The sequence below is a fragment of the Cherax quadricarinatus genome, chromosome 81 (genome assembly GCF_038502225.1).
Source record: "Cherax quadricarinatus isolate ZL_2023a chromosome 81, ASM3850222v1, whole genome shotgun sequence".
Lineage (NCBI taxonomy): Eukaryota > Metazoa > Arthropoda > Malacostraca > Decapoda > Parastacidae > Cherax > Cherax quadricarinatus.
The window spans coordinates 15,595,343-15,618,257 of record NC_091372.1 but is presented as its reverse complement, the minus strand read 5'-3'; the positions used below and the strand labels follow the sequence as shown (position 1 = coordinate 15,618,257).

The 22,915-nt window shown below is 43.5% G+C and overlaps 1 protein-coding gene across 5 annotated transcripts in view; it reads right to left on the bottom strand.

Moving 5' to 3' along the window:
• Nucleotides 1-22,915, bottom strand: part of LOC128699941 (ATP-dependent helicase brm) — a 232,990-nt gene that overhangs the window by 75,038 nt on the left and 135,037 nt on the right. For all 5 annotated transcript variants that reach the window (XM_070102471.1, XM_070102470.1, XM_070102468.1 and 2 more), the window contains 4 exons: nt 18,474-18,587; nt 10,277-10,512; nt 7,279-7,445; nt 757-965 (listed from right to left, as the gene is read on the bottom strand). In XM_070102471.1, the coding sequence (XP_069958572.1) occupies nt 757-965; nt 7,279-7,445; nt 10,277-10,512; nt 18,474-18,587 (726 nt within the window). The remainder of the gene's footprint in view (nt 1-756; nt 966-7,278; nt 7,446-10,276; nt 10,513-18,473; nt 18,588-22,915) is intronic.

The following is a 22,915-nucleotide window of genomic DNA, read 5'->3' as shown; positions in this document are numbered from 1 at the left end:
TAATTGAAATACAGTGGAACCTCGAGTTTCGTATAGCTCCCAACTCGAACAATTATGTAAGTGTATTTTTGTAAGTGCTTTTGTAAGTGTATTTTTGGGGCCTGAAATGGACTAATCTGATTTACATTATTCCTCATGGCAACAAATTTGTTAAGTAACGGCACTTGAACAGCCTTCTGGAACGAAATATTGTATGTACCAAACTCGGGCTACCACTGTATAAAATTTGCAACATACACCTACCATCCGACTTATGACCTGCTCGACTTACAACCACTCGACTTATGACCGTGTTTTTTATGCCAAATTTCTGAGAAATAAACAACTATTTGTGTTGTACACAGTGTTTATCCTAAACCTTACAGTATAAATACAGTACTAACAGCATAAAAAGTAAAGTAAAACATAAAATACCAAAATAAAACAATAAAATAAAGTCATTACAAAAATGTTTTGTTGATATTCAGTAGTAAAGTTAGACTTACGACCATTTCGACTTACGACCGGTTTCTCGGAACCGAACTCGGTCGTAAGCCAGATGGTAGGTGTACTTTAAATAATCCTCACATGAATAATTTGAAGAATAAAAAGGCACAATATCGTGACTGGAACAATACGCAAATAACCCGCACATAGAAGACACTTATGACAATGTTTTATCTGACCAAAACGTCTTCACAAGTTTCTGTATCCTATGTGCGAGTTATTTCTGCAAGAATAATTTAATTTTATTGCGAAATCTCATTCTGAGCTTGCCTCATTTTTCTGGCCGATACGATGGGCACGATCTTGGGCTTGAAGATCCTGGTGAGGGTTCCAATCCGAGTCAAAAATAATGACAGTATCGGCAGACTGAAGGTTGAGACCTAGACCACCTGCGCGGGTCGACAACAGGAACAAGAAGTAGTCTCTTGATGTGTTGAACAGGCGTAATAACTCACCACGGTCGTCCGATTTAGTCGTTCCTGCAAACAAAAATATCTTTAGGGAGTGGAAAAATCCTCAGAACTTATCGAAGGTAAAGGTACTTGCACAACACTAAAATTAAATGTACATGCATATAAAATTTCCTAGATGGTAGGTTGGTAGTCACCAACCACCCAAGGAGGTACTACCGTCCTGCCAAGTGAGTGTAAAACAGAAGCCTGTAAATGTTTTACATGATGGTAGGATTGCTGATGTCTCTTTTCTGTCTCATAAACACGCAAGATTTCAGGTACATCTTGCTACTTCTACTTACACTTATGTCACACTATACATACACGTACAAGCATATATATACACACACCCCTCTGAGTTTTCTTCTATTTTCTTACTAGTTCTTGTTGTTGTTTATCTCCACTTATCTCCATGGGGAAGTGGAACAGAATTCTTCCTCCGTAAGCCATGCATGTCATAAGAGGCGACCAAAATGCCGAGAGCAAGAGGCTAGTAACCCCTTCTCCTGTATACATTACTAAATTTAAAGAGAACCTTTTGCTTTTCTTTTTGGGCCACTCTGCCTCGGTGGGATATGGCCAGTTTGTTGAAAGAAGAAGAAATTTAAGCATTCAACTCACACACTGAGGTCTGTGGTTTGGTCACCGGTACGGGTGGAAACACTAGCCGTGTTTCCTTAAGACACATGCTGTCCCTATTCAGATAGCAGTAAGTAGGTACCCGGGTGCTAGTCAACTGGTGTAGGTCACATGCTGGAGACAAAATTAACCTAATTTGTAGGAAATGCTCTGCATACCCAAGCACTCTCTATATAGTTTATCACTGATGTCAGCTATGGTCTGTATAAGTTGTATCTTGTACTAGTACAAATAAAGAGTATAATTATTATTAACTTTATGACTACAGTTTGTATAATTAACCCTTTGACTGTCGCAGCCGTACATATACGTCTTATGAGGTACCGTGTTTGACGTACATATACTCATAAATTCTAGCGGCTTCAAATCAAGCAGGAGAAAGCTGGTAGGCCCACATGTGAGAGAATGGGTCTGTGTGGTCAGTGTGCACCATATAAAAAAAATCCTGGAGCACGCAGTGCATAATGAGAAAAAAAAAACTCCGACCGTTTTTTTTAATTAAAATGCCAACTTTGTGGTCTATTTTCGTATAGTATTTATGGTTGTATTCTCGTTTTCTTGGTCTCATTTGATAGAATGGAAAACATATTATAGAAATAGAGGTGATTTTGATTGATTTTACTTTAAAAAGAACCTAGAAATGGAGCTCAAAATAGGGGAAATGTTTGATTTTTGCCAATGTTCAAAAGTAAACAAATGATGCCATTGTCCAATAAATGTCCAACTAGCCATTCTAATATGCAGTCATGAATGGGTTGATGTTATTTATACAATTATTACAGTATTGCAGTAGTCTGCATAATAGTAAGTCTTCTATTTTTTGTTTGAATAAAAATTCAAAATAGAAAGCAAGAGTAATATCAGAGGGGCCGGGAGACATGACTGATGAGCAAAGAAAATGTTATTTTAGAGCCAGGAATGTCTGCATTGTTCATTCTGGACCTTATTTTGAAATTGTCATATTTTGTAATTTTCGTGAAATTGGCCAAATTGCAAATTTCTGACCACATTATTAGGTAGTTGAAATCGGTAAATGGGCAGTTTCTTATACTCAATCGATAGAAAAAATAGAGCTCTAAAGAAATAGCTATGAGTTTGGGCGACTGGAACAATGGAATTAGCCGAAAATAGGGCTCAAAGTGGGCGAAATCGCCGATTTGTAAACAGCGCCGAGGTCGCTAACTTCGCGAGAGCATAATTCCGTCAGTTTTCCATCAAATTTCGTTTTTTTGGTGTCATTACAATCGGGAAAAGATTCTCTATCATTTCATAAGAAATTTTTTTTTTTTTTTAAATTTTGCGACACCAGGAGACACCTCAGGATTGGGGGTTGCAACAGTCAAAGGGTTAAATTACTTGTTGCTATTATACAGTTATGATGCAAATGGTTTACAAAACTGACAAGTTGAAAATTTGATACTTTTGCAACATTTGGAAACTTTACTGTGGAAATGTTTTGGCAGCCAGTGGCTTCTTCAGTCCAGCACAGAGATGAATGGTGGAATATGAGAAGGAGTATGAGGTAATCAGTTCCTCAACCTGGATTCGACGTGTTCAGTCCATCAATCTTGAATAGATAAAAAAAACTTTTCCATTCTTATTTTTTATAACAACAATTATGTATTTGTCTCTTAGACACATGGTATGGATTAAATTCAAATTCAAGACTAGTGTGTTCATCACCAACTTCAAAGTTGAGGGACTGATTACCTCATCTTTTGTATATAATTCTACAGTCTTCACATTATGTCCTTGAATTTGTATTGACAAAGCCACTGGATGGTAAAACATCTACAAATAGAGATGCCAAAATGTTGCACATATGTGTAATTCTTCATTTGTTGAAGACTTTTGCAAAGTGAAGGTGCACAACATCTGAGCTCTGCTTGTCTTCCGGTGCATCCAAGATTATGTTGCAATGATCTAGCAATTAACAAAATGCAGGAGTGATGCTCTACCCCCATGTTGCCCCAGGTTGTGCACTTGTAGCTTTATGTAACTGGTAATCTTTGCTTCTTAAGACCCTCTCACAGAAAAAAAACATGGAATGGATGGGGTTTGAACTCATGGCAGGTAAGTTGTAAAACTCCAGGCCAGTGCATAAGCCACTCCTTAGTCATGAAGATCCTTTCACAGATGTTAATGTGAGACAATTGCAGAATTAGTCTGTAGTTTTTTTCAGTTGTTTTACTGCTACCTTTGTTGAGTCAGGCTGGAGGGAGGAGATAAAGGCAGTTTAGAGTGATAGGGGCTTGAACATCCAGCAGACTTGTGCAATCATTGGAGACAAATGGGGTTTATGACGTGATGTGCTGTAGGAGTGTGAGCAAGATAACCTTTATAAAAGGATTCAGGAAAAATGGTTAACCAAACTATAGTCCTGAAGGTGATAAGTACAGTGTTTGTGCTCTGAAGAATGAATGGGAATGTTACAGTCCTGGAGGACTGCTACAGTCTAGGACTCAGTAGTATCAGTTACCAGTAGTATCAGTTTCCAGTAGTGTCAGTAGTACTGACTCATCCAGCCATTACTGATTCAATGCCTCCTGCATGAATCACTGACTGTTATTCACTCACCATTACTGCTGACCTAGTATGATTTGAATGCCACTCGCCCTCCGAGGCATTCAGCAAGGCAGTTCAAGTCGAGTCGTAAGAGAGGAGACAGGTCAGGCCTGGCATTCCCATATATTCTAATGTACCTACTTTAACATCCGACATGAGTGTTTATTACCCAATTTATGTTTCGAACCCCAAGTTACATGGGCTCTTAAGGATGGGTGGGAATGTTACACTCCTGGAGAAATGTTACAGTCTGGGCTCTGAAGGATATTAGAGGGCTATCTGAACTGTAATGTCTGCACACTTCTTGCAAAACATCTACTTAATGAAAGACGGTGAATATGATTCCATTTTTGGGTAAACTTGTATACCCTGGCGGGAGACAGTCGGTGTTAAAAGAAAACAAAAAAATTAGGTGTCCCAAATATCTAACCAAGATAAGATTCACAACAGATTTATACTAGATACATTTAAATTTGGAAAGAATACAGGAAATAAGTGTCAACTGATATAGGTAGTAGGTTGGTAGACAGCAACCGCCCAGTGAGGTACTACTGTCCTGCCAAGTGAGTGTAAAACGAAAGCCTGTAATTGTTTTACATGATGGTAGGATTGCTGGTGTCCATTTTTTGTCTCATAAACATGCAAGGTTTCAGGTATGTCTTGCTACTTCTACTTACACTTAGGTCACACTACACATATATGTACAAGCATATATATATATATATATATATATATATACACACCCCTCTGAGTTTTCTTCTATTTTCTTACTAGTTCTTATTCTTGTTTATTTCCTCTTATCTCCATGGGGAAGTGGAACAGAATTCTTCCTCCGTAAGCCATGCGTGTTGTAAGAGGCGACTAAAATGCCGGGAGCAAGGGGCTAGTAACCTCTTCTCCTGTATATATTACTAAATGTAAAAGGAGAAACTTTCGTTTTTCCTTTTGGGCCACCCCGCCTCGGTGGGATACGGCTGGTGTGTTGAAAGAAGAAAGAAATATATATATATACACACCCCTCTGAGTTTTCTTCTATTTTCTTACTAGTTCTTATTCTTGTTTATTTCCTCTTATCTCCATGGGGAAGTGGAACAGAATTCTTCCTCAGTAAGCTATGCATGTTGTAAGAGGCGACTAAAATGCCGGGAGCAAGGAGCTAGTAACCCCTTCTCCTGTATAAATTACTAAATTTAAAAAGAGAAACTTTTGTTTTTCTTTTTGGGCCACCTTGCCTTGGTGGGATACTGCCGGTGTGTTAAAAAAAAAAAAAGTGTCAACTGAGTGGTCGAAAAAGTGGAACAAAGTGTCAAACAAATCATTAGAGTACTTTGGAAAGCTATAAAATATTTTGGGTAGATACACTTGTTGCAGTGCCTGAGTGAGGGTAAGACACTGTTACAGTGCTTGAGTGAGGGTAAGACACTGTTGCAGTGCCTGAGTGAGGGTAAGACACTGTTACAGTGCCTGAGTGAGGGTAAGACACTGTTGCAGTGCCTGAGTGAGGGTAAGACACTTGTTGCAGTGCTTGAGTGAGGATAAGACACTGTTGCAGTGCCTGAGGGCAAGACACTGTTGCAGTGCCTGAGTGAGGGTAAGACACTGTTATAATGCCTGAGTGAGGGTAAGACACTGTTATAGTGCCTGAGTAAGGGTAAGACACTGTTGCAGTGCCTGAGTGAGGGTAAGACACTGTTGCAGTGCCTGAGTGAGGGTAAGACACTTGTTGCAGTGCTTGAGTGAGGGTAAGACACTTGTTGCAGTGCTTGAGTGAGGATAAGACACTGTTGCAGTGCCTGAGTGAGGGTAAGACACTTGTTGCAGTGCTTGAGTGAGGGTAAGACACTTGTTGCAGTGCTTGAGGGTAAGACACTTGTTGCAGTGCTTGAGTGAGGGTAAGACACTTGTTGCAGTGCCTGAGTGAGGGTAAGACACTGTTGCAGTGCCTGAGTGAGGGTAAGACACTTGTTGCAGTGCTTGAGTGAGGATAAGACACTGTTATAGTGCCTGAGTGAGGGTAAGACACTGTTATAGTGCCTGAGTGAAGGTAAGACACTTACAGTGCCTGAGTGAGGGTAAGACACTGTTACAGTGTGTGAGTGAGGGTAAGACACTGTTACAGTGCCTGAGTGAGGGTAAAACACTGTTACAGTGCCTGAGTGAGGGTAAGACACTGTTACAGTGCCTGAGTGAGGGTAAGACACTGTTACAGTGCATGAGTGAGGGTAAGACACTGTTACAGCACCTGAGTGAGGGTAAGACACTGTTACAGTGCCTGAGTGAGGGTAAGACACTGTTACAGTGCCTGAGTGAGGGTTAGACACTGTTATAGTGTGTGAGTAAAATCTGCCTAGAAATATTCTTCTATTCTTATGTTTTTATGTATAAGATCACAGTAGACAGGTAATATACAATAAGATCACAGTAGACAGGTAATATCACAATATACAATAAGATCACAGTAGACAGGTAATATACAATAAGATCACAGTAGACAGGTAATATACAATAAGATCACAGTAGACAGGTAATATCACAATATACAATAAGATCACAGTAGACAGGTAATATCACAATATACAATAAGATCACAGTAGACAGGTAATATCACAATATACAATAAGATCACAGTAGACAGGTAATATCACAATATACAAAATATCCACTGTGAGAAAAGTGAATTTCCAAACCTATTCATTATTTATCATATTATCAGTTCCTTAACCCTTAAACTGTCCAAACGTTTATCCACGTTTATGCACGTAGCGCTCCGACCTTGATTTTCTCCATTTGAAAGCATATAAAAAAAAGAGTAGATCTACGTTCGGAGCGCTACGCAAGTGAACGTAGATCTACGTTTGAACAGTTGAAGGGTTAATAATGTGAGAAATAATTTAGAAATTCACTAATTTTTCACAGAGGTTTTGCATATTAATGTATCACCCACATATACAACACCACTTTTTGGTGTTCCTCATATTTTTTGGTTTTAAAATGAGCCACTGTTCATTATATTCCACCTGCTGGCAAAAATCACCAATGACTCAATTGCAAGCCAACAAAAAATGCCAAAACGAGGCACCGTATATGAGTTAACCTCCTGTATTTTAAGTACAAAATTATATTGAATGTCACAAACCATCAAGTCTCAAGTATTTGAAGCCTTTGTACATGAGATAGTCTTCCATAATAGTCATAAGCTGCGTCATCTGGCAGAAGAGCAGCACCCGGTGGTCACTGGTCTTCAGTTTGGGCAAGATGCGATCTAGAAGCTCAAACTTACCAGACGCTCGATATAGATCCGGACTGAGGAAGAGTAATATATATCAATTAAGTGATTACAGTTGCTCATCGGCTTACGATGGGGGTTATGTTCCAATGAACCATTGCAAGTCAAAAATATCACAAGCTGAATATGAATACGATATGCTAAATTAATAAGTAAATACAGTACGGGTACCATCCGACTTACGACCAAGCTTGGTTCCGACCAACCGGTCTTAAGTCGAAATGGACGTAAGTCGAGCCTTACTACTGAATATCAACATCACACTTTTGTAATGATTTTATTTCATTGTTTTATTTTCGTGTTTTAGTTTTTACCTTACTTTTTATGCTGGTAGTACTGTATTTTATACTACTAGGTTTAGGATAAACACTGTGTACAGCACAAACAGTTGTTTATTTCCCAGAAATCTGACAAAAAAAACATGGTTGTAAGTCAAGTGGTCGTATGTCAAGCAGGTCGTAAGTTGGATGGTAGGTGTACTTAAATAATTACTATGTTACTAAATAAATTAAAATATAATTACTATAATTAAATATCAATATTGAAAAGTCAATAAATGAATACAAGTTAGGGACGTGCTGCCTTCATGCTGGGTAATTATCTTCAGTTTCATCTCCAAAGTAATTGATGCTGCACCATCATCAAGTTGAAATATCCTAAGCTGAACCATCATAAGTCAAGGAACACCTGTATTAACCTACGATCACAAGGAACACCTGTATTAACCTACGATCACAAGGAACACCTGTATTAACCTACGATCACAAGGAACACAAAACGACACTTGTATATACGGTACTTTCCTTGAACAACTTTTACTACTAGTAATTATTGCATAATAAGCAATGTTATACAATATTATATTTTAAAAAAACTTACCTACCTGAAGTGACCTTGAAAGAAAAGTCTCTATATACAGTTTAAAAGCTTACTAAATTATACTACACAGCAAATGTAAGAGATGAAGAAATTATATCTGATTCTTCCTTTTAAGACAGTCATAAAAAAAATAATCAGTAGAACATTAAGAACACTTTAAATAAGAACATTGTGTTGATGATGACACTTTAAACAAGACTTGTACTGCATTAAAACTCCTACACAAAAAGTACCATTTAAGGTTAAATGTTTTTCACCTTCTCTAAGGCAGAGGAAAACATTAATTATCAGCACTAAAACACTTTAATTTTAACACTACTGGCAGCACCTTCAACATCTCAAACTGTACTACTCACTAGAGTACATTCTGAGAACTCTGCCTCTCAAACTGTACTACTCACTAGAGTACATTCTGAGAACTCTGCCTCTCAAACTGTACCACTCACTAGAGTACATTCTGAGAACTCTGCCTCTCAAACTGTACCACTCACTAGAGTACATTCTGAGAACTCTGCCTCTCAAACTGTACCACTCACTAGAGTATAATTTGAGGGCTTTGACCTTCTATACCACTTTCTGAAGATTTTAATAAGTTTAACAGATTTACTCTGCCACTCAAAGACCCCATTTTAAATAAATCACTTTGGCTTTATTATGGGTTATCCTGGAGGGTAATTTACACTAGGAATGATAATTGGACTTACGTGTAGCTGTGCAGCAGCGAGGTGCTAGTAACACCTCCTGTATAATTTACTAAATGTAGAAAAGAAGATAAAACTTTATGAAAGCTTTTCTTCTTTATGTAGTCACCTGTCTCGGTGGGAGACGGCCGATGTGTTATAAAGAAAAACATCTAATCAAACTCCTGTAAGTGAAATACAGCTTACTACAATGTATGTCATTGTATACTTTCTAAATAATCATTTCTGGTGGAGTAAGTCATCTTACCTCTGAACAACAACATCTACTTTACTAGTGGAGTAAGTCATCTTACCTCTGAACAACAACACCTACTTTACTAGTGGAGTAAGTCATCTTACCTCTGAACAACAACACCTACTTTACTAGTGGAGTAAGTCATCTTACCTCTGAACAACAACACCTACTTTACTAGTGAAGAAAGTCAAGTAAGTCAACTTACCCCTGAAAAAACAACACCTACTTTACTAGTGAAGAAAGTCAAGTAAGTCAACTTACCCCTGAAAAAACAACACCTACTTTACTAGTGGAGTAAGTCAAGTAAGTCATCTTACCTCTGAACAACAACACCTACTTTACTAGTGAAGAAAGTCAAGTAAGTCAACTTACCCCTGAAAAAACAACACCTACTTTACTAGTGGAGTAAGTCAAGTAAGTCAACTTACCTCTGAACAACAACACCTACTTTACTAGTGGAGTAAGTCAAGTAAGTCAACTTACCTCTGAACAACAACACCTACTTTACTAGTGAAGAAAGTCAAGTAAGTCAACTTACCCCTGAACAACACCTCCTACATTACTAATGGAGTAAGTCAAGTAAGTCAACTTACCCCTGGACAACACCTCCTACATTACTAATGGAGTAAGTCAAGTAAGTCAACTTACCCCTGAACAACACCTCCTACATTACTAATGGAGTAAGTCAAGTAAGTCAACTTACCCCTGAACAACACCTCCTACATTACTAATGGAGTAAGTCAAGTGAGTCAACTTACCCCTGAACAACAACACCTACATTACTAATGGAGTAAGTCAAGTGAGTCAACTTACCCCTGAACAACACCTCCTACATTACTAATGGAGTAAGTCAAGTAAGTCAACTTACCTCTGAACAACAACACCTACATTACTAATGGAGTAAGTCAAGTAAGTCAACTTACCCCTGGACAACACCTCCTACATTACTAATGGAGTAAGTCAAGTAAGTCAACTTACCCCTGGACAACATCTCCTACATTACTAATGGAGTAAGTCAAGTAAGTCAACTTACCCCTGAACAACACCTCCTACAAAGCCAGTATGATTGCAGTAAGCTTCTTCAATGTGCTGGAAGAGAAAGGGATGGTTGCAAAGTTTACGAAGCTGCATGATAGTATTCATGAGAGCCTTTGTGTTTCTCTTCTGTCCTTTCTTATCTTCAGCACACAGCATAACACCTTTGGTCTGCATGGACCGGTACAACACATGCTGCAGTCCTGACATTTCACATTTGATGACATATTCAACCTGCAAATACATAAAAGACAAAGTCAAAGGAAAATTCCAATATGGTTCACTAAGTATAAATTGTTGGAGAGTGAGCAACTTAATATTTTGTGAAGTTATTCAGTGAAAGCACTTAGCTGGACTTGAGTCCTGGAGGTGGGAAGTACAGTGCCTGCACTTTAAAGGAGGAGTTTGGGATATTTGCTATTTAGAAGGACATCTAAACTGTCATATCTGCACATCTCTGGCAAGACAGTCATAGTGTGAGTGATGGTGAAAGCATTTCTTTTCCAGGTCACCTGCCTCAGTGGGAGACAAACACCATATTAAAGAAAAAAATTGTTTATCGCCATGGTAGTCAGAGTGTATACAGATGAGATGAAATTAGCAGTGTTTTAATAACTTCTGCATTATCACAGATAATGTTTTTTTTTATTATCACACTTGCTGATTCCCACCAAGGCAGGGTGGTCCAGCAAGGCAGGGTGGTCCACCAAGGCAGGGTGGTCCAGCAAGGCAAAGTGGCCCACCAAGGCAGGGTGGTCCACCAAGGCAGGGTGGTCCAGCAAGGCAGGGTGGTCCAGCAAGGCAGGGTGGCCCACCAAGGCAGGGTGGCCCACCAAGGCAGGGTGGTCCACGAAGGCAGGGTGGTCCACCAAGGCAGGGTGGTCCACCAAGGCAGGTTGGTCCACCAAGGCAGGGTGGCCCACCAAGGCAGGGTGGCCCACAAAGGCAGGGTGCACAGTGTGCACTGTGTGCACACTGCCGGGCAAGCACTGTGTGCACACTGCCAGGCAAGCATTGTGTGCACACTGCTGGGCAAGCACTGTGTGCACACTGCCAGGCAAGCACTGTGTGCACACTGCCGGGCAAGCACTGTGTGCACACTGCCGGGCAAGCATTGTGTGCACACTGCTGGGCAAGCACTGTGTGCACACTGCCGGGCAAGCACTGTGTGCACACTGCCGGGCAAGCACTGTGTGCACACTGCCGGGCAAGCACTGTGTGCACACTGCCGGGCAAGCACTGTGTGCACACTGCCGGACTTGCACTGTGTGCACACTGCTGGACTTACACTGTGTGCACACTGCTGGACTTACACTGTGTGCACACTGCTTCACTTACACTGTGTGCACACTGCTGGACTTACATTGTGTGCACACTGCTGGACTTACACTGTGTGCACACTGCTGGACTTACACTGTGTGCACACTGCTTCACTTACATTGTGTGAACTCTGGACTTACATTGTGTCAGACACAGTACCAGTACCTGTGTACTAGTGTTTCAGACACAGTACCAGTACCTGTGTACTAGTGTTTCAGACACAGTACGAGTACCTGTGTACTAGTGTTTCAGACACAGTACCAGTACCTGTGTACTAGTGTTTCAGACACAGTACGAGTACCTGTGTACTAGTGTTTCAGACACAGTACGAGTACCTGTGTACTAGTGTTTCAGACACAGTACCAGTACCTGTGTACTAGTGTTTCAGACACAGTACGAGTACCTGTGTACTAGTGTTTCAGACACAGTACGAGTACCTGTGTACATGAACATGCAGCCATCATCTCTGCAGCAGTTGCATGGTGCTATCATGTCAACATGCAGCTATCATCTCTGCAGCAGCTGCATGGTGCTATCATGTCAACATGCAGCCATCATCTCTGCAGCAGCTGCATGGTGCTATCATGTCAACATGCAGCTATCAACTCTGCAGCAGTTGCATGGTGCTATCATGTCAACATGCAGCTATCAACTCTGCAGCAGTTGCATGGTGCTATCATGTCAACATGCAGCTATCAACTCTGCAGCAGCTGCATGGTGCTATCATGTCAACATGCAGCTATCAACTCTGCAGCAGTTGCATAGTGCTATCATGTCAACATGCAGCTATCAACTCTGCAGCAGTTGCATGGTGCTATCATGTCAACATGCAGCTATCATCTCTGCAGCAGTTGCATGGTGCTATCATGTCAACATGCAGCTATCAACTCTGCAGCAGCTGCATGGTGCTATCATGTCAACATGCAGCTATCAACTCTGCAGCAGTTGCATGGTGCTATCATGTCAACATGCAGCTATCAACTCTGCAGCAGTTGCACGGTGCTATCATGTCAACATGCAGCTATCAACTCTGCAGCAGTTGCATGGTGCTATCATGTCAACATGCAGCTATCAACTCTGCAGCAGTTGCATGGTGCTATCATGTCAACATGCAGCTATCAACTCTGCAGCAGCTGCATGGTGCTATCATGTCAACATGCAGCTATCAACTCTGCAGCAGTTGCATGGTGCTATCATGTCAACATGCTGCCAACAACTCTGCAGCAGCTGCATGGTGCTATCATGTCAACATGCTGCCAACAACTCTGCAGCAGCTGCATGGTGCTATCATGTCAACATGCAGCTATCATCTCTGCAGCAGTTGCATGGTGCTATCATGTCAACATGCAGCTATCAACTCTGCAGCAGCTGCATGGTGCTATCATGTCAACATGCAGCTATCAACTCTGCAGCAGTTGCATGGTGCTATCATGTCAACATGCTGCCAACAACTCTGCAGCAGCTGCATGGTGCTATCATGTCAACATGCTGCCAACAACTCTGCAGCAGCTGCATGGTGCTATCATGTCAACATGCAGCTATCATCTCTGCAGCAGTTGCATGGTGCTATCATGTCAACATGCAGCTATCATCTCTGCAGCAGTTGCATGGTGCTATCATGTCAACATGCAGCCATCATCTCTGCAGCAGCTGCATGGTGCTATCATGTCAACATGCAGCCATCATCTCTGCAGCAGCTGCATGGTGCTATCATGTCAACATGCAGCCATCATCTCTGCAGCAGTTGCATGGTGCTATCATGTCAACATGCAGCCATCATCTCTGCAGCAGCTGCATGATGATATCATGTCAACATGCAGCCATCATCTCTGCAGCAGCTGCATGATGATATCATGTCAACATGCAGCCATCATCTCTGCAGCAGTTGCATGTTGCTATCATGTCAACATGCTGCCATCATCTCTGCAGCAGCTGCATGGTGCTATCATGTCAACATGCAGCTATCAACTCTGCAGCAGCTGCATGGTGCTATCATGTCAACATGCAGCCATCATCTCTGCAGCAGCTGCATGGTGCTATCATGTCAACATGCTGCCAACAACTAACTCTGCAGCAGCTGCATGGTGCTATCATGTCAACATGCTGCCAACAACTCTGCAGCAGCTGCATGGTGCTATCATGTCAACATGCAGCTATCATCTCTGCAGCAGTTGCATGGTGCTATCATGTCAACATGCAGCTATCAACTCTGCAGCAGCTGCATGGTGCTATCATGTCAACATGCAGCTATCAACTCTGCAGCAGCTGCATGGTGCTATCATGTCAACATGCAGCTATCAACTCTGCAGCAGTTGCATGGTGCTATCATGTCAACATGCAACTATCAACTCTGCAGCAGCTGCATGGTGCTATCATGTCAACATGCAGCTATCAACTCTGCAGCAGCTGCATGGTGCTATCATGTCAACATGCAGCTATCAACTCTGCAGCAGCTGCATGGTGCTATCATGTCAACATGCAGCTATCATCTCTGCAGCAGCTGCATGGTGCTATCATGTCAACATGCAGCTATCAACTCTGCAGCAGTTGCATGGTGCTATCATGTCAACATGCAGTTATCAACTCTGCAGCAGCTGTATGGTGCTATCATGTCAACATGCAGCTATCAACTCTGCAGCAGCTGCATGGTGCTATCATGTCAACATGCAGCTATCAACTCTGCAGCAGTTGCATGGTGCTATCATGTCAACATGCAGCTATCAACTCTGCAGCAGTTGCATGGTGCTATCATGTCAACATGCAGCCATCATCTCTGCAACAGTTGCATGGTGCTATCATGTCAACATGCAGCTATCAACTCTGCAGCAGTTGCATGGTGGTATCATGTCAACATGCTGCCAACAACTCTGCAGCAGCTGCATGGTGCTATCATGTCAACATGCAGCTATCATCTCTGCAGCAGTTGAATGGTGCTATCATGTCAACATGCAGCCATCATCTCTGCAGCAGTTGCATGGTGCTATCATGTCAACATGCAGCCATCATCTCTGCAGCAGTTGCATGTTGCTATCATGTCAACATGCTGCCATCATCTCTGCAGCAGTTGCATGGTGCTATCATGTCAACATGCTGCCATCATCTCTGCAGCAGCTGCATGGTGCTATCATGTCAACATGCAGCTATCAACTCTGCAGCAGCTGCATGGTGCTATCATGTCAACATGCATCCATCATCTCTGCAGCAGCTGCATGGTGCTATCATGTCAACATGCTGCCAACAACTCTGCAGCAGCTGCATGGTGCTATCATGTCAACATGCAGCTATCAACTCTGCAGCAGTTGCATGGTGCTATCATGTCAACATGCAGCTATCAACTCTGCAGCAGCTGCATGGTGCTATCATGTCAACATGCAGCTATCAACTCTGCAGCAGTTGCATGGTGCTATCATGTCAACATGCAGCTATCAACTCTGCAGCAGCTGCATGGTGCTATCATGTCAACATGCAGCCATCATCTCTGCAGCAGTTGCATGGTGCTATCATGTCAACATGCAGCTATCAACTCTGCAGCAGCTGCATGGTGCTATCATGTCAACATGCAGCTATCAACTCTGCAGCAGTTGCATGGTGCTATCATGTCAACATGCAGCTATCAACTCTGCAGCAGCAGCATGGTGCTATCATGTCAACATGCAGCTATCAACTCTGCAGCAGCTGCATGGTGCTATCATGTCAACATGAAGCTATCAACTCTGCAGCAGCTGCATGGTGCTATCATGTCAACATGCAGCTATCAACTCTGCAGCAGTTCCATGGTGCTATCATGTCAACGTGCAGCTATCAACTCTGCAGCAGCTGCATGGTGCTATCATGTCAACATGCAGCTATCAACTCTGCAGCAGCTGCATGGTGCTATCATGTCAACATGCAGCTATCAACTCTGCAGCAGTTGCATGGTGTTATCATGTCAACATGCAGCTATCAACTCTGCAGCAGTTGCATGGTGCTATCATGTCAACATGCAGCTATCAACTCTGCAGCAGCTGCATGGTGCTATCATGTCAACATGCAGCTATCAACTCTGCAGCAGTTGCATGGTGCTATCATGTCAACATGCAGCTATCAACTCTGCAGCAGTTGCATGGTGCTATCATGTCAACATGCAGCCATCATCTCTGCAGCAGTTGCATGGTGCTATCATGTCAACATGCAGCTATCAACTCTGCAGCAGCTGCATGGTGCTATCATGTCAACATGCAGCTATCAACTCTGCAGCAGTTGCATGGTGCTATCATGTCAACATGCAGCTATCAACTCTGCAGCAGCTGCATGGTGCTATCATGTCAACATGCAGCTATCAACTCTGCAGCAGCTGCATGGTGCTATCATGTCAACATGCAGCTATCAACTCTGCAGCAGCTGCATGGTGCTATCATGTCAACATGCAGCTATCAACTCTGCAGCAGCTGCATGGTGCTATCATGTCAACATGCAGCTATCAACTCTGCAGCAGTTGCATGGTGCTATCATGTCAACATGCAGCTATCAACTCTGCAGCAGTTGCATGGTGCTATCATGTCAACATGCAGCTATCAACTCTGCAGCAGTTGCATGGTGCTATCATGTCAACATGCACCAGGATCACTAAGAAAGGTTTCCAGCAATTTGCTGCATCTATGACATGAAACTTCAGGCTGTTCTGGGGGCAAAGAAGGGCCCTATCCACTCCTAGAAGGCTGTACCAAATAAAGTGGCCAGTACTAGAAGGCTATACCTAATAGAGTGGCCACTACCAGAATGCTGTACCTAATAAAGTGGTCACTACCAGAAGGCTGTACCTAATACAGTGGCCAGCCACTACTAGAAGGCTGTACCTAAAGTGGCCACAACCAGAAGGCTGTACCTAATACAGTGGCCACTGCCAGAAGGCTGTACCTAATACAGTGGCCACTACTAAAAGGCTGTACCTAAAGTGGCCACAACCAGAAGGCTGTACCTAATACAGTGGCCCCTGCCAGAAGGCTGTACCTAATAAAGTGTCCACTACTAGAGAGCTGTACCTAATACAGTGGCCACTACATGAAGGCTACACCTAATAAAGTGGCCACTAACTACATAAGAATTCACTAGCCCTTTTTTTGAAGACTGAAAGACTTGTGCAACACTTAGGAATCTTTAGTTGAGGAAATGTTTTGGCCGCCAGTGACTTCTTCAGTGAAATACAGAGAAGAACAGTGCAACTTAGGAGTCTGTGGAGACAAAGAACTTTGTCCTTGGAGGCAAAGAAGGGAATGTATGAGAGTATAGTTTTACCAACGCTCTTATATGGGTGTGAAGCATGGGTGATGAATGTTGCAGCGAGGAGAAGGCTGGAGGCAGTGGAGATGTCATGTCTGAGAGCAATGTGTGGTGTGAATATAATGCAGAGAATTCGTAGTTTGGAAGTTAGGAGGTGCGGGATTACCAAAACTGTTGTCCAGATGTCTGAGGAAGGGTTGTTGAGGTGGTTCGGACATGTGGAGAGAATGGAGCGAAACAGAATGACTTCAAGAGTGTATCAGTCTGTAGTGGAAGGAAGGCGGGGTAGCGGTCAGTCTAGGAAAGGTTGGAGGGAGGGGGTAAAGGAGGTTTTGTGTGGCTTGGACTTCCAGCAGGCATGAGTGAGCGTGTTTGATAGGAGTGAATGGAGACGAATGGTTTTTAATACTTGACGTGCTGTTGGAGTGTGAGCAAAGTAACATTTATGAAGGGGTTCAGGGAAACTGGCAGGCCGGACTTGAGTCCTGGAGATGGGAAGTACAGTGCCTGCACTCTGAAGGAGGGGTGTTAATGTTGCAGTTTAAAAACTGTAGTGTAAAGCACCCTTCTGGCAAGACAGTGATGGAGTGAATGATGGTGAAAGTTTTTCTTTTTCGGGCCACCCTGCCTTGGTGGGCCACCCTGCCTTGGTTGGCCACCCTGCCTTGGTGGGCCACCCTGCCTTGGTGGCCACCCTGCCTTGGTGGCCACCCTGCCTTGGTGGCCACCCTGCCTTGGTAGCCACCCTGCCTTGGTAGCCACCCTGCCTTGGTGGGCCACCCTGCCTTGGTGGGCCACCCTGCCTTGGTGGGCCACCCTGCCTTGGTGGACCACCCTGCCTTGGTGGGCCACCCTGCCTTGGTGGGCCACCCTGCCTTGGTGGGCCACCCTGCCTTGGTGGGCCACCCTGCCTTGGTAACCACCCTGCCTTGGTGGGCCACCCTGCCTTGGTGGGCCACCCTGCCTTGGTGGGCCACCCTGCCTTGGTGGACCACCCTGCCTTGGTGGGCCACCCTGCCTTGGTGGACCACCCTGCCTTGGTGGACCACCCTGCCTTGGTGGACCACCCTGCCTTGGTGGGCCACCCTGCCTTGGTGGACCACCCTGCCTTGGTGGGCCACCCTGCCTTGGTGGGAATCGGCCAGTGTGATAATAAAAAAAATAAATAAATAAGAGTGCAAGATGAGGAGTATGAGATCTGTCCCTCAGCCTGGAGTTGATGTGTTCAGTCTGTCAAGACTGATCTACTAAACACATCGACTCCAGGCTGAGGGACCAATTACCTCAAACTCTTCGTCATCTTTCACTGTTCTTCTCTGTATTGGAATAAAGCCGCCACTGGCTGGCAAAACATTTCCACAATAAAGATTCAACCAAATTTTGCACAAGTGTCTCGGTCTTCAACTTATCGATTTTCAATATCATTTTTGTCACTTTAAATGAAACGACATCTTAAGAAGATATAATAATCTTAAGAAGATATAATAATCTTAAGAAGATATAATAATCTTAAGAAGATATAATAATCTTAAGAAGATATAATAATCTTAAGAAGATATAATAATCTTAAGAAGATATAATAATCTTAAGGTATAATAATCTTCAAAAATTCTGACCTTATCTGGTATCTGTGCCTCCACTTCTCTCTTGAGACGCCGCAGTAAGAAAGGTCGCAGAACTTTGTGCAGACGTCGAATGATCAAGATAGTTTCCTCTTCATTTAATTCAACCTAAAAATATACAATACATAAATTCAAGGATGTATAACCATGAAATAATATCAGTATAATGCAATCAATGTATAAGTTATGTATAACAGGAAGTCTCTTGTGCTGTATACAGCCAGGTGTCCAGTAGTGAAAAATTCAATTTAGTGTAAATTTCAATTTAGTGCAAATTTCAATTTAGTGCAAATTTCAATTAAGTGTGAAATTAATTAATGCTAGTTTTTTCCCACAAACTCTTCAAGTTGTGAGTAAATAATCACATGTAATTTGAATAATGCGAACACTTCACAGGATTTATTTGTTTTTTAATGCAACGGCCATCTCCCACCGAGGCAGGGTGACCTAAATAGAAAAACCAAAGTTTTTCTTTTTACATTTAGCAACATATACAGGAGAAGGTGTCACTGTCACCTTGCTCCTGGCGTTTTAGTCTTCTTTTACGACACGCATGACTTACGAAGGAAGAATTCTGTTCTACTTCCCCATGGAGAACAGAATTCATCAATCACACTAATCAAGGCCCGACTGCACACCCAAAATGGTATGAGAATCCTAACATACATAACTTATGTAAAGCTCACAATAAATACACAGGTTCTAATTATGGATTACTGTACCTTCAGCTCTTCCAAAAACATTTCTTAGTTACTCTGAAATCTTTTCTTTTTCATAGGTACACTATTCTCTTTATGCATTGGTACACTATTCTCTTTATGCATTGGTACACTATTCTCTTTATGCATTGGTACACTATTCTCTTTATGCATTGGTACACTATTCTCTTTATGCATTGGTACAATATTCATTTTATGCATTGGTACACTATTCATTTTATGCATTGGTACAATATTCATTTTATGCACTGGTACAATATTCATTTTATGCATTGGTACAATATTCATTTTATGCATTGGTACAATATTCATTTTATGCATTGGTACAATATTCATTTTATGCATTGGTACAATATTCATTTTATGCATTGGTACAATATTCATTTTATGCATTGGTACAATATTCATTTTATGCATTGGTACAATATTCATTTTATGCATTGGTACACTATTCATTTTATGCATTGGTACAATATTCTTTTTATGCACTGGTACACTATTTTTTTATGGATTCTTTCGTCTACTTTACCTGCTATATTTTTCTTTAAGCATAAAGTGGGCCTGGCTGAAAGCGTGGCATCCCTGTACTGCTACCGACTCTAAACTTATATAATGTACTGTATATATTTGTCTTCCTACGAAGACATACCTGAAAAATAGTGAAAAGTTATTTTTTATAGAATGTTGAAGATGACCGTTTTAAGTCTAACAGTCCCTGGCGACTGACTGAGGACTAGCCCTTAGTAGTCCCTGGCGACTGACTGAGGACTAGCACTTAGTAGTCCCTGGCGACTGACTGAGGACTAGCATTTAGTCCCTGGCGACTGACTGAGGACTAGCACTTAGTAGTCCCTGGCGACTGACTGAGGACTAGCACTTAGTAGTCCCTGGCGACTGACTGAGGACTAGCACTTAGTAGTCCCTGGCGACTGACTGAGGACTAGCACTTAGTAGTCCCTGGCGACTGACTGAGGACTAGCACTTAGTAGTCCCTGGCGACTGACTGAGGACTAGCACTTAGTAGTCCCTGGCGACTGACTGAGGACTAGCACTTAGTAGTCCCTGGCGACTGACTGAGGACTAGCACTTAGTAGTCCCTGGCGACTGACTGAGGACTAGCACTTAGTAGTCCCTGGCGACTGACTGAGGACTAGCACTTAGTAGTCCCTGGCGACTGACTGAGGACTAGCACTTAGTAGTCCCTGGCGACTGACTGAGGACTAGCACTTAGTAGTCCCTGGCGACTGACTGAGGAATAGCACTTAGTAGTCCCTGGCGACTGACTGAGGACTAGCACTTAGTAGTCCCTGGCGACTGACTGAGGACTAGCACTTAGTAGTCCGTGGCGACTGACTGAGGACTAGCACTTAGTAGTCACTGGCGACTGACTGAGGACTAGCACTTAGTAGTCCCTGGCGACTGACTGAGGACTAGCCCTTAGTAGTCCCTGGCGACTGACTGAGGACTAGCCCTTAGTAGTCACTGGCGACTGACTGAGGACTAGCCCTTAGTAGTCCCTGGCGACTGACTGAGGACTAGCCCTTAGTAGTCCCTGGCGACTGACTGAGGACTAGCCCTTAGTAGTCCCTGGCGACTGACTGAGGACTAGCACTTAGTAGTCCCTGGCGACTGACTGAGGACTAGCCCTTAGTAGTCCCTGGCGACTGACTGAGGACTAGCCCTTAGTAGTCCCTGGCGACTGACTGAGGACTAGCACTTAGTAGTCCCTGGCGACTGACTGAGGACTAGCACTTAGTAGTCCCTGGCGACTGACTGAGGACTAGCACTTAGTAGTCCCTGGTGACTGACTGAGGACTAGCACTTAGTAGTCCCTGGCGACTGACTGAGGACTAGCCCTTAGTAGTCCCTGGTGACTGACTGAGGACTAGCACTTAGTAGTCCCTGGTGACTGACTGAGGACTAGCACTTAGTAGTCCCTGGTGACTGACTGAGGACTAGCACTTAGTAGTCCCTGGCGGCTGACTGACGACTAGCACTTAGTAGTCCCTGGCGACTGACTGAGGACTAGCACTTAGTAGTCCCCAGTGACTTACTGAGGACTAGCATTTAGTAGTCCCCAGTGACTTACTGAGGACTAGCACTTAGTAGTCCCCAGTGACTTACTGAGGACTAGCACTTAGTAGTCCCCAGTGACTGACTGAGGACTAGCCCTTAGTAGTCCCCAGTGACTTACTGAGGACTAGCACTTAGTAGTCCCCAGTGACTTACTGAGAACTAGCCCTTAGTAGTCCCCAGTGACTTACTGAGGACTAGCCCTTAGTAGTCCCCAGTGACTTACTGAGGACTAGCCCTTAGTAGTCCCCAGTGACTTACTGAGGACTAGCACTTAGTAGTCCCCAGTGACTTACTGAGGACTAGCCCTTAGTAGTCCCCAGTGACTTACTGAGGACTAGCCCTTAGTAGTCCCCAGTGACTTACTGAGGACTAGCCCTTAGTAGTCCCCAGTGACTTACTGAGGACTAGCACTTAGTAGTCCCCAGTGACTGACTGAGGACTAGCCCTTAGTAGTCCCCAGCGACTGACTGAGGACTAGCCCTTAGTAGTCCCCAGCGACTGACTGAGGACTAGAACTTAGTAGTCTCCAGTGACTGACTGAGGACTAGCACTTAGTAGTCCCCAGTGACTGAGGACTAGCACTTAGTAGTCCCCAGCGACTGACTGAGGACTAGCCCTTAGTAGTCCCCAGCGACTGACTGAGGACTAGCCCTTAGTAGTCTCCAGTGACTTACTGAGGACTAGCCCTTAGTAGTCCCCAGTGACTTACTGAGGACTAGCACTTAGTAGTCCCTGGTGACTGACTGAGGACTAGCCCTTAGTAGTCCCCAGTGACTGACTGAGGACTAGCCCTTAGTAGTCCCCAGTGACTTACTGAGGACTAGCCATTAGTAGTCCCAAGTGACTGACTGAGGACTAGCACTTAGTAGTCCCTGGTGACTGACTGAGGACTAGCCCTTAGTAGTCCCCAGTGACTTACTGAGGACTAGCCCTTAGTAGTCCCAAGTGACTGACTGAGGACTAGCACTTAGTAGTCCCTGGTGACTGACTGAGGACTAGCACTTAGTAGTCCCTGGCGACTGAGGACTAGCCCTTAGTAGTCCCCAGTGACTGACTGAGGACTAGCCCTTAGTAGTCCCCAGTGACTTACTGAGGACTAGCCATTAGTAGTCCCAAGTGACTGACTGAGGACTAGCACTTAGTAGTCCCTGGTGACTGACTGAGGACTAGCCCTTAGTAGTCCCCAGTGACTTACTGAGGACTAGCCCTTAGTAGTCCCAAGTGACTGACTGAGGACTAGCCCTTAGTAGTCCCTGGCGACTGACTGAGGACTAGCACTTAGTAGTCCCCAGTGACTTACTGAGGACTAGCACTTAGTAGTCCCCAGTGACTTACTGAGGACTAGCACTTAGTAGTCCCTGGTGACTGACTGAGGACTAGCCCTTAGTAGTCCCTGGTGACTGACTGAGGACTAGCCCTTAGTAGTCCCCAGTGATTTACTATGGACTAGCACTTAGTAGTCCCTGGTGACTGACCGAGGACTAGCACCTAGTAGTCCCTGGTGACTTACTGAGGACTAGCACTTAGTAGTCCCTGGTGACTGACCGAGGACTAGCACTTAGTAGTCCCTGGTGACTTACTGAGGACTAGCACTTAGTAGTCCCCAGTGACTGACCGAGGACTAGCACCTAGTAGTCCCTG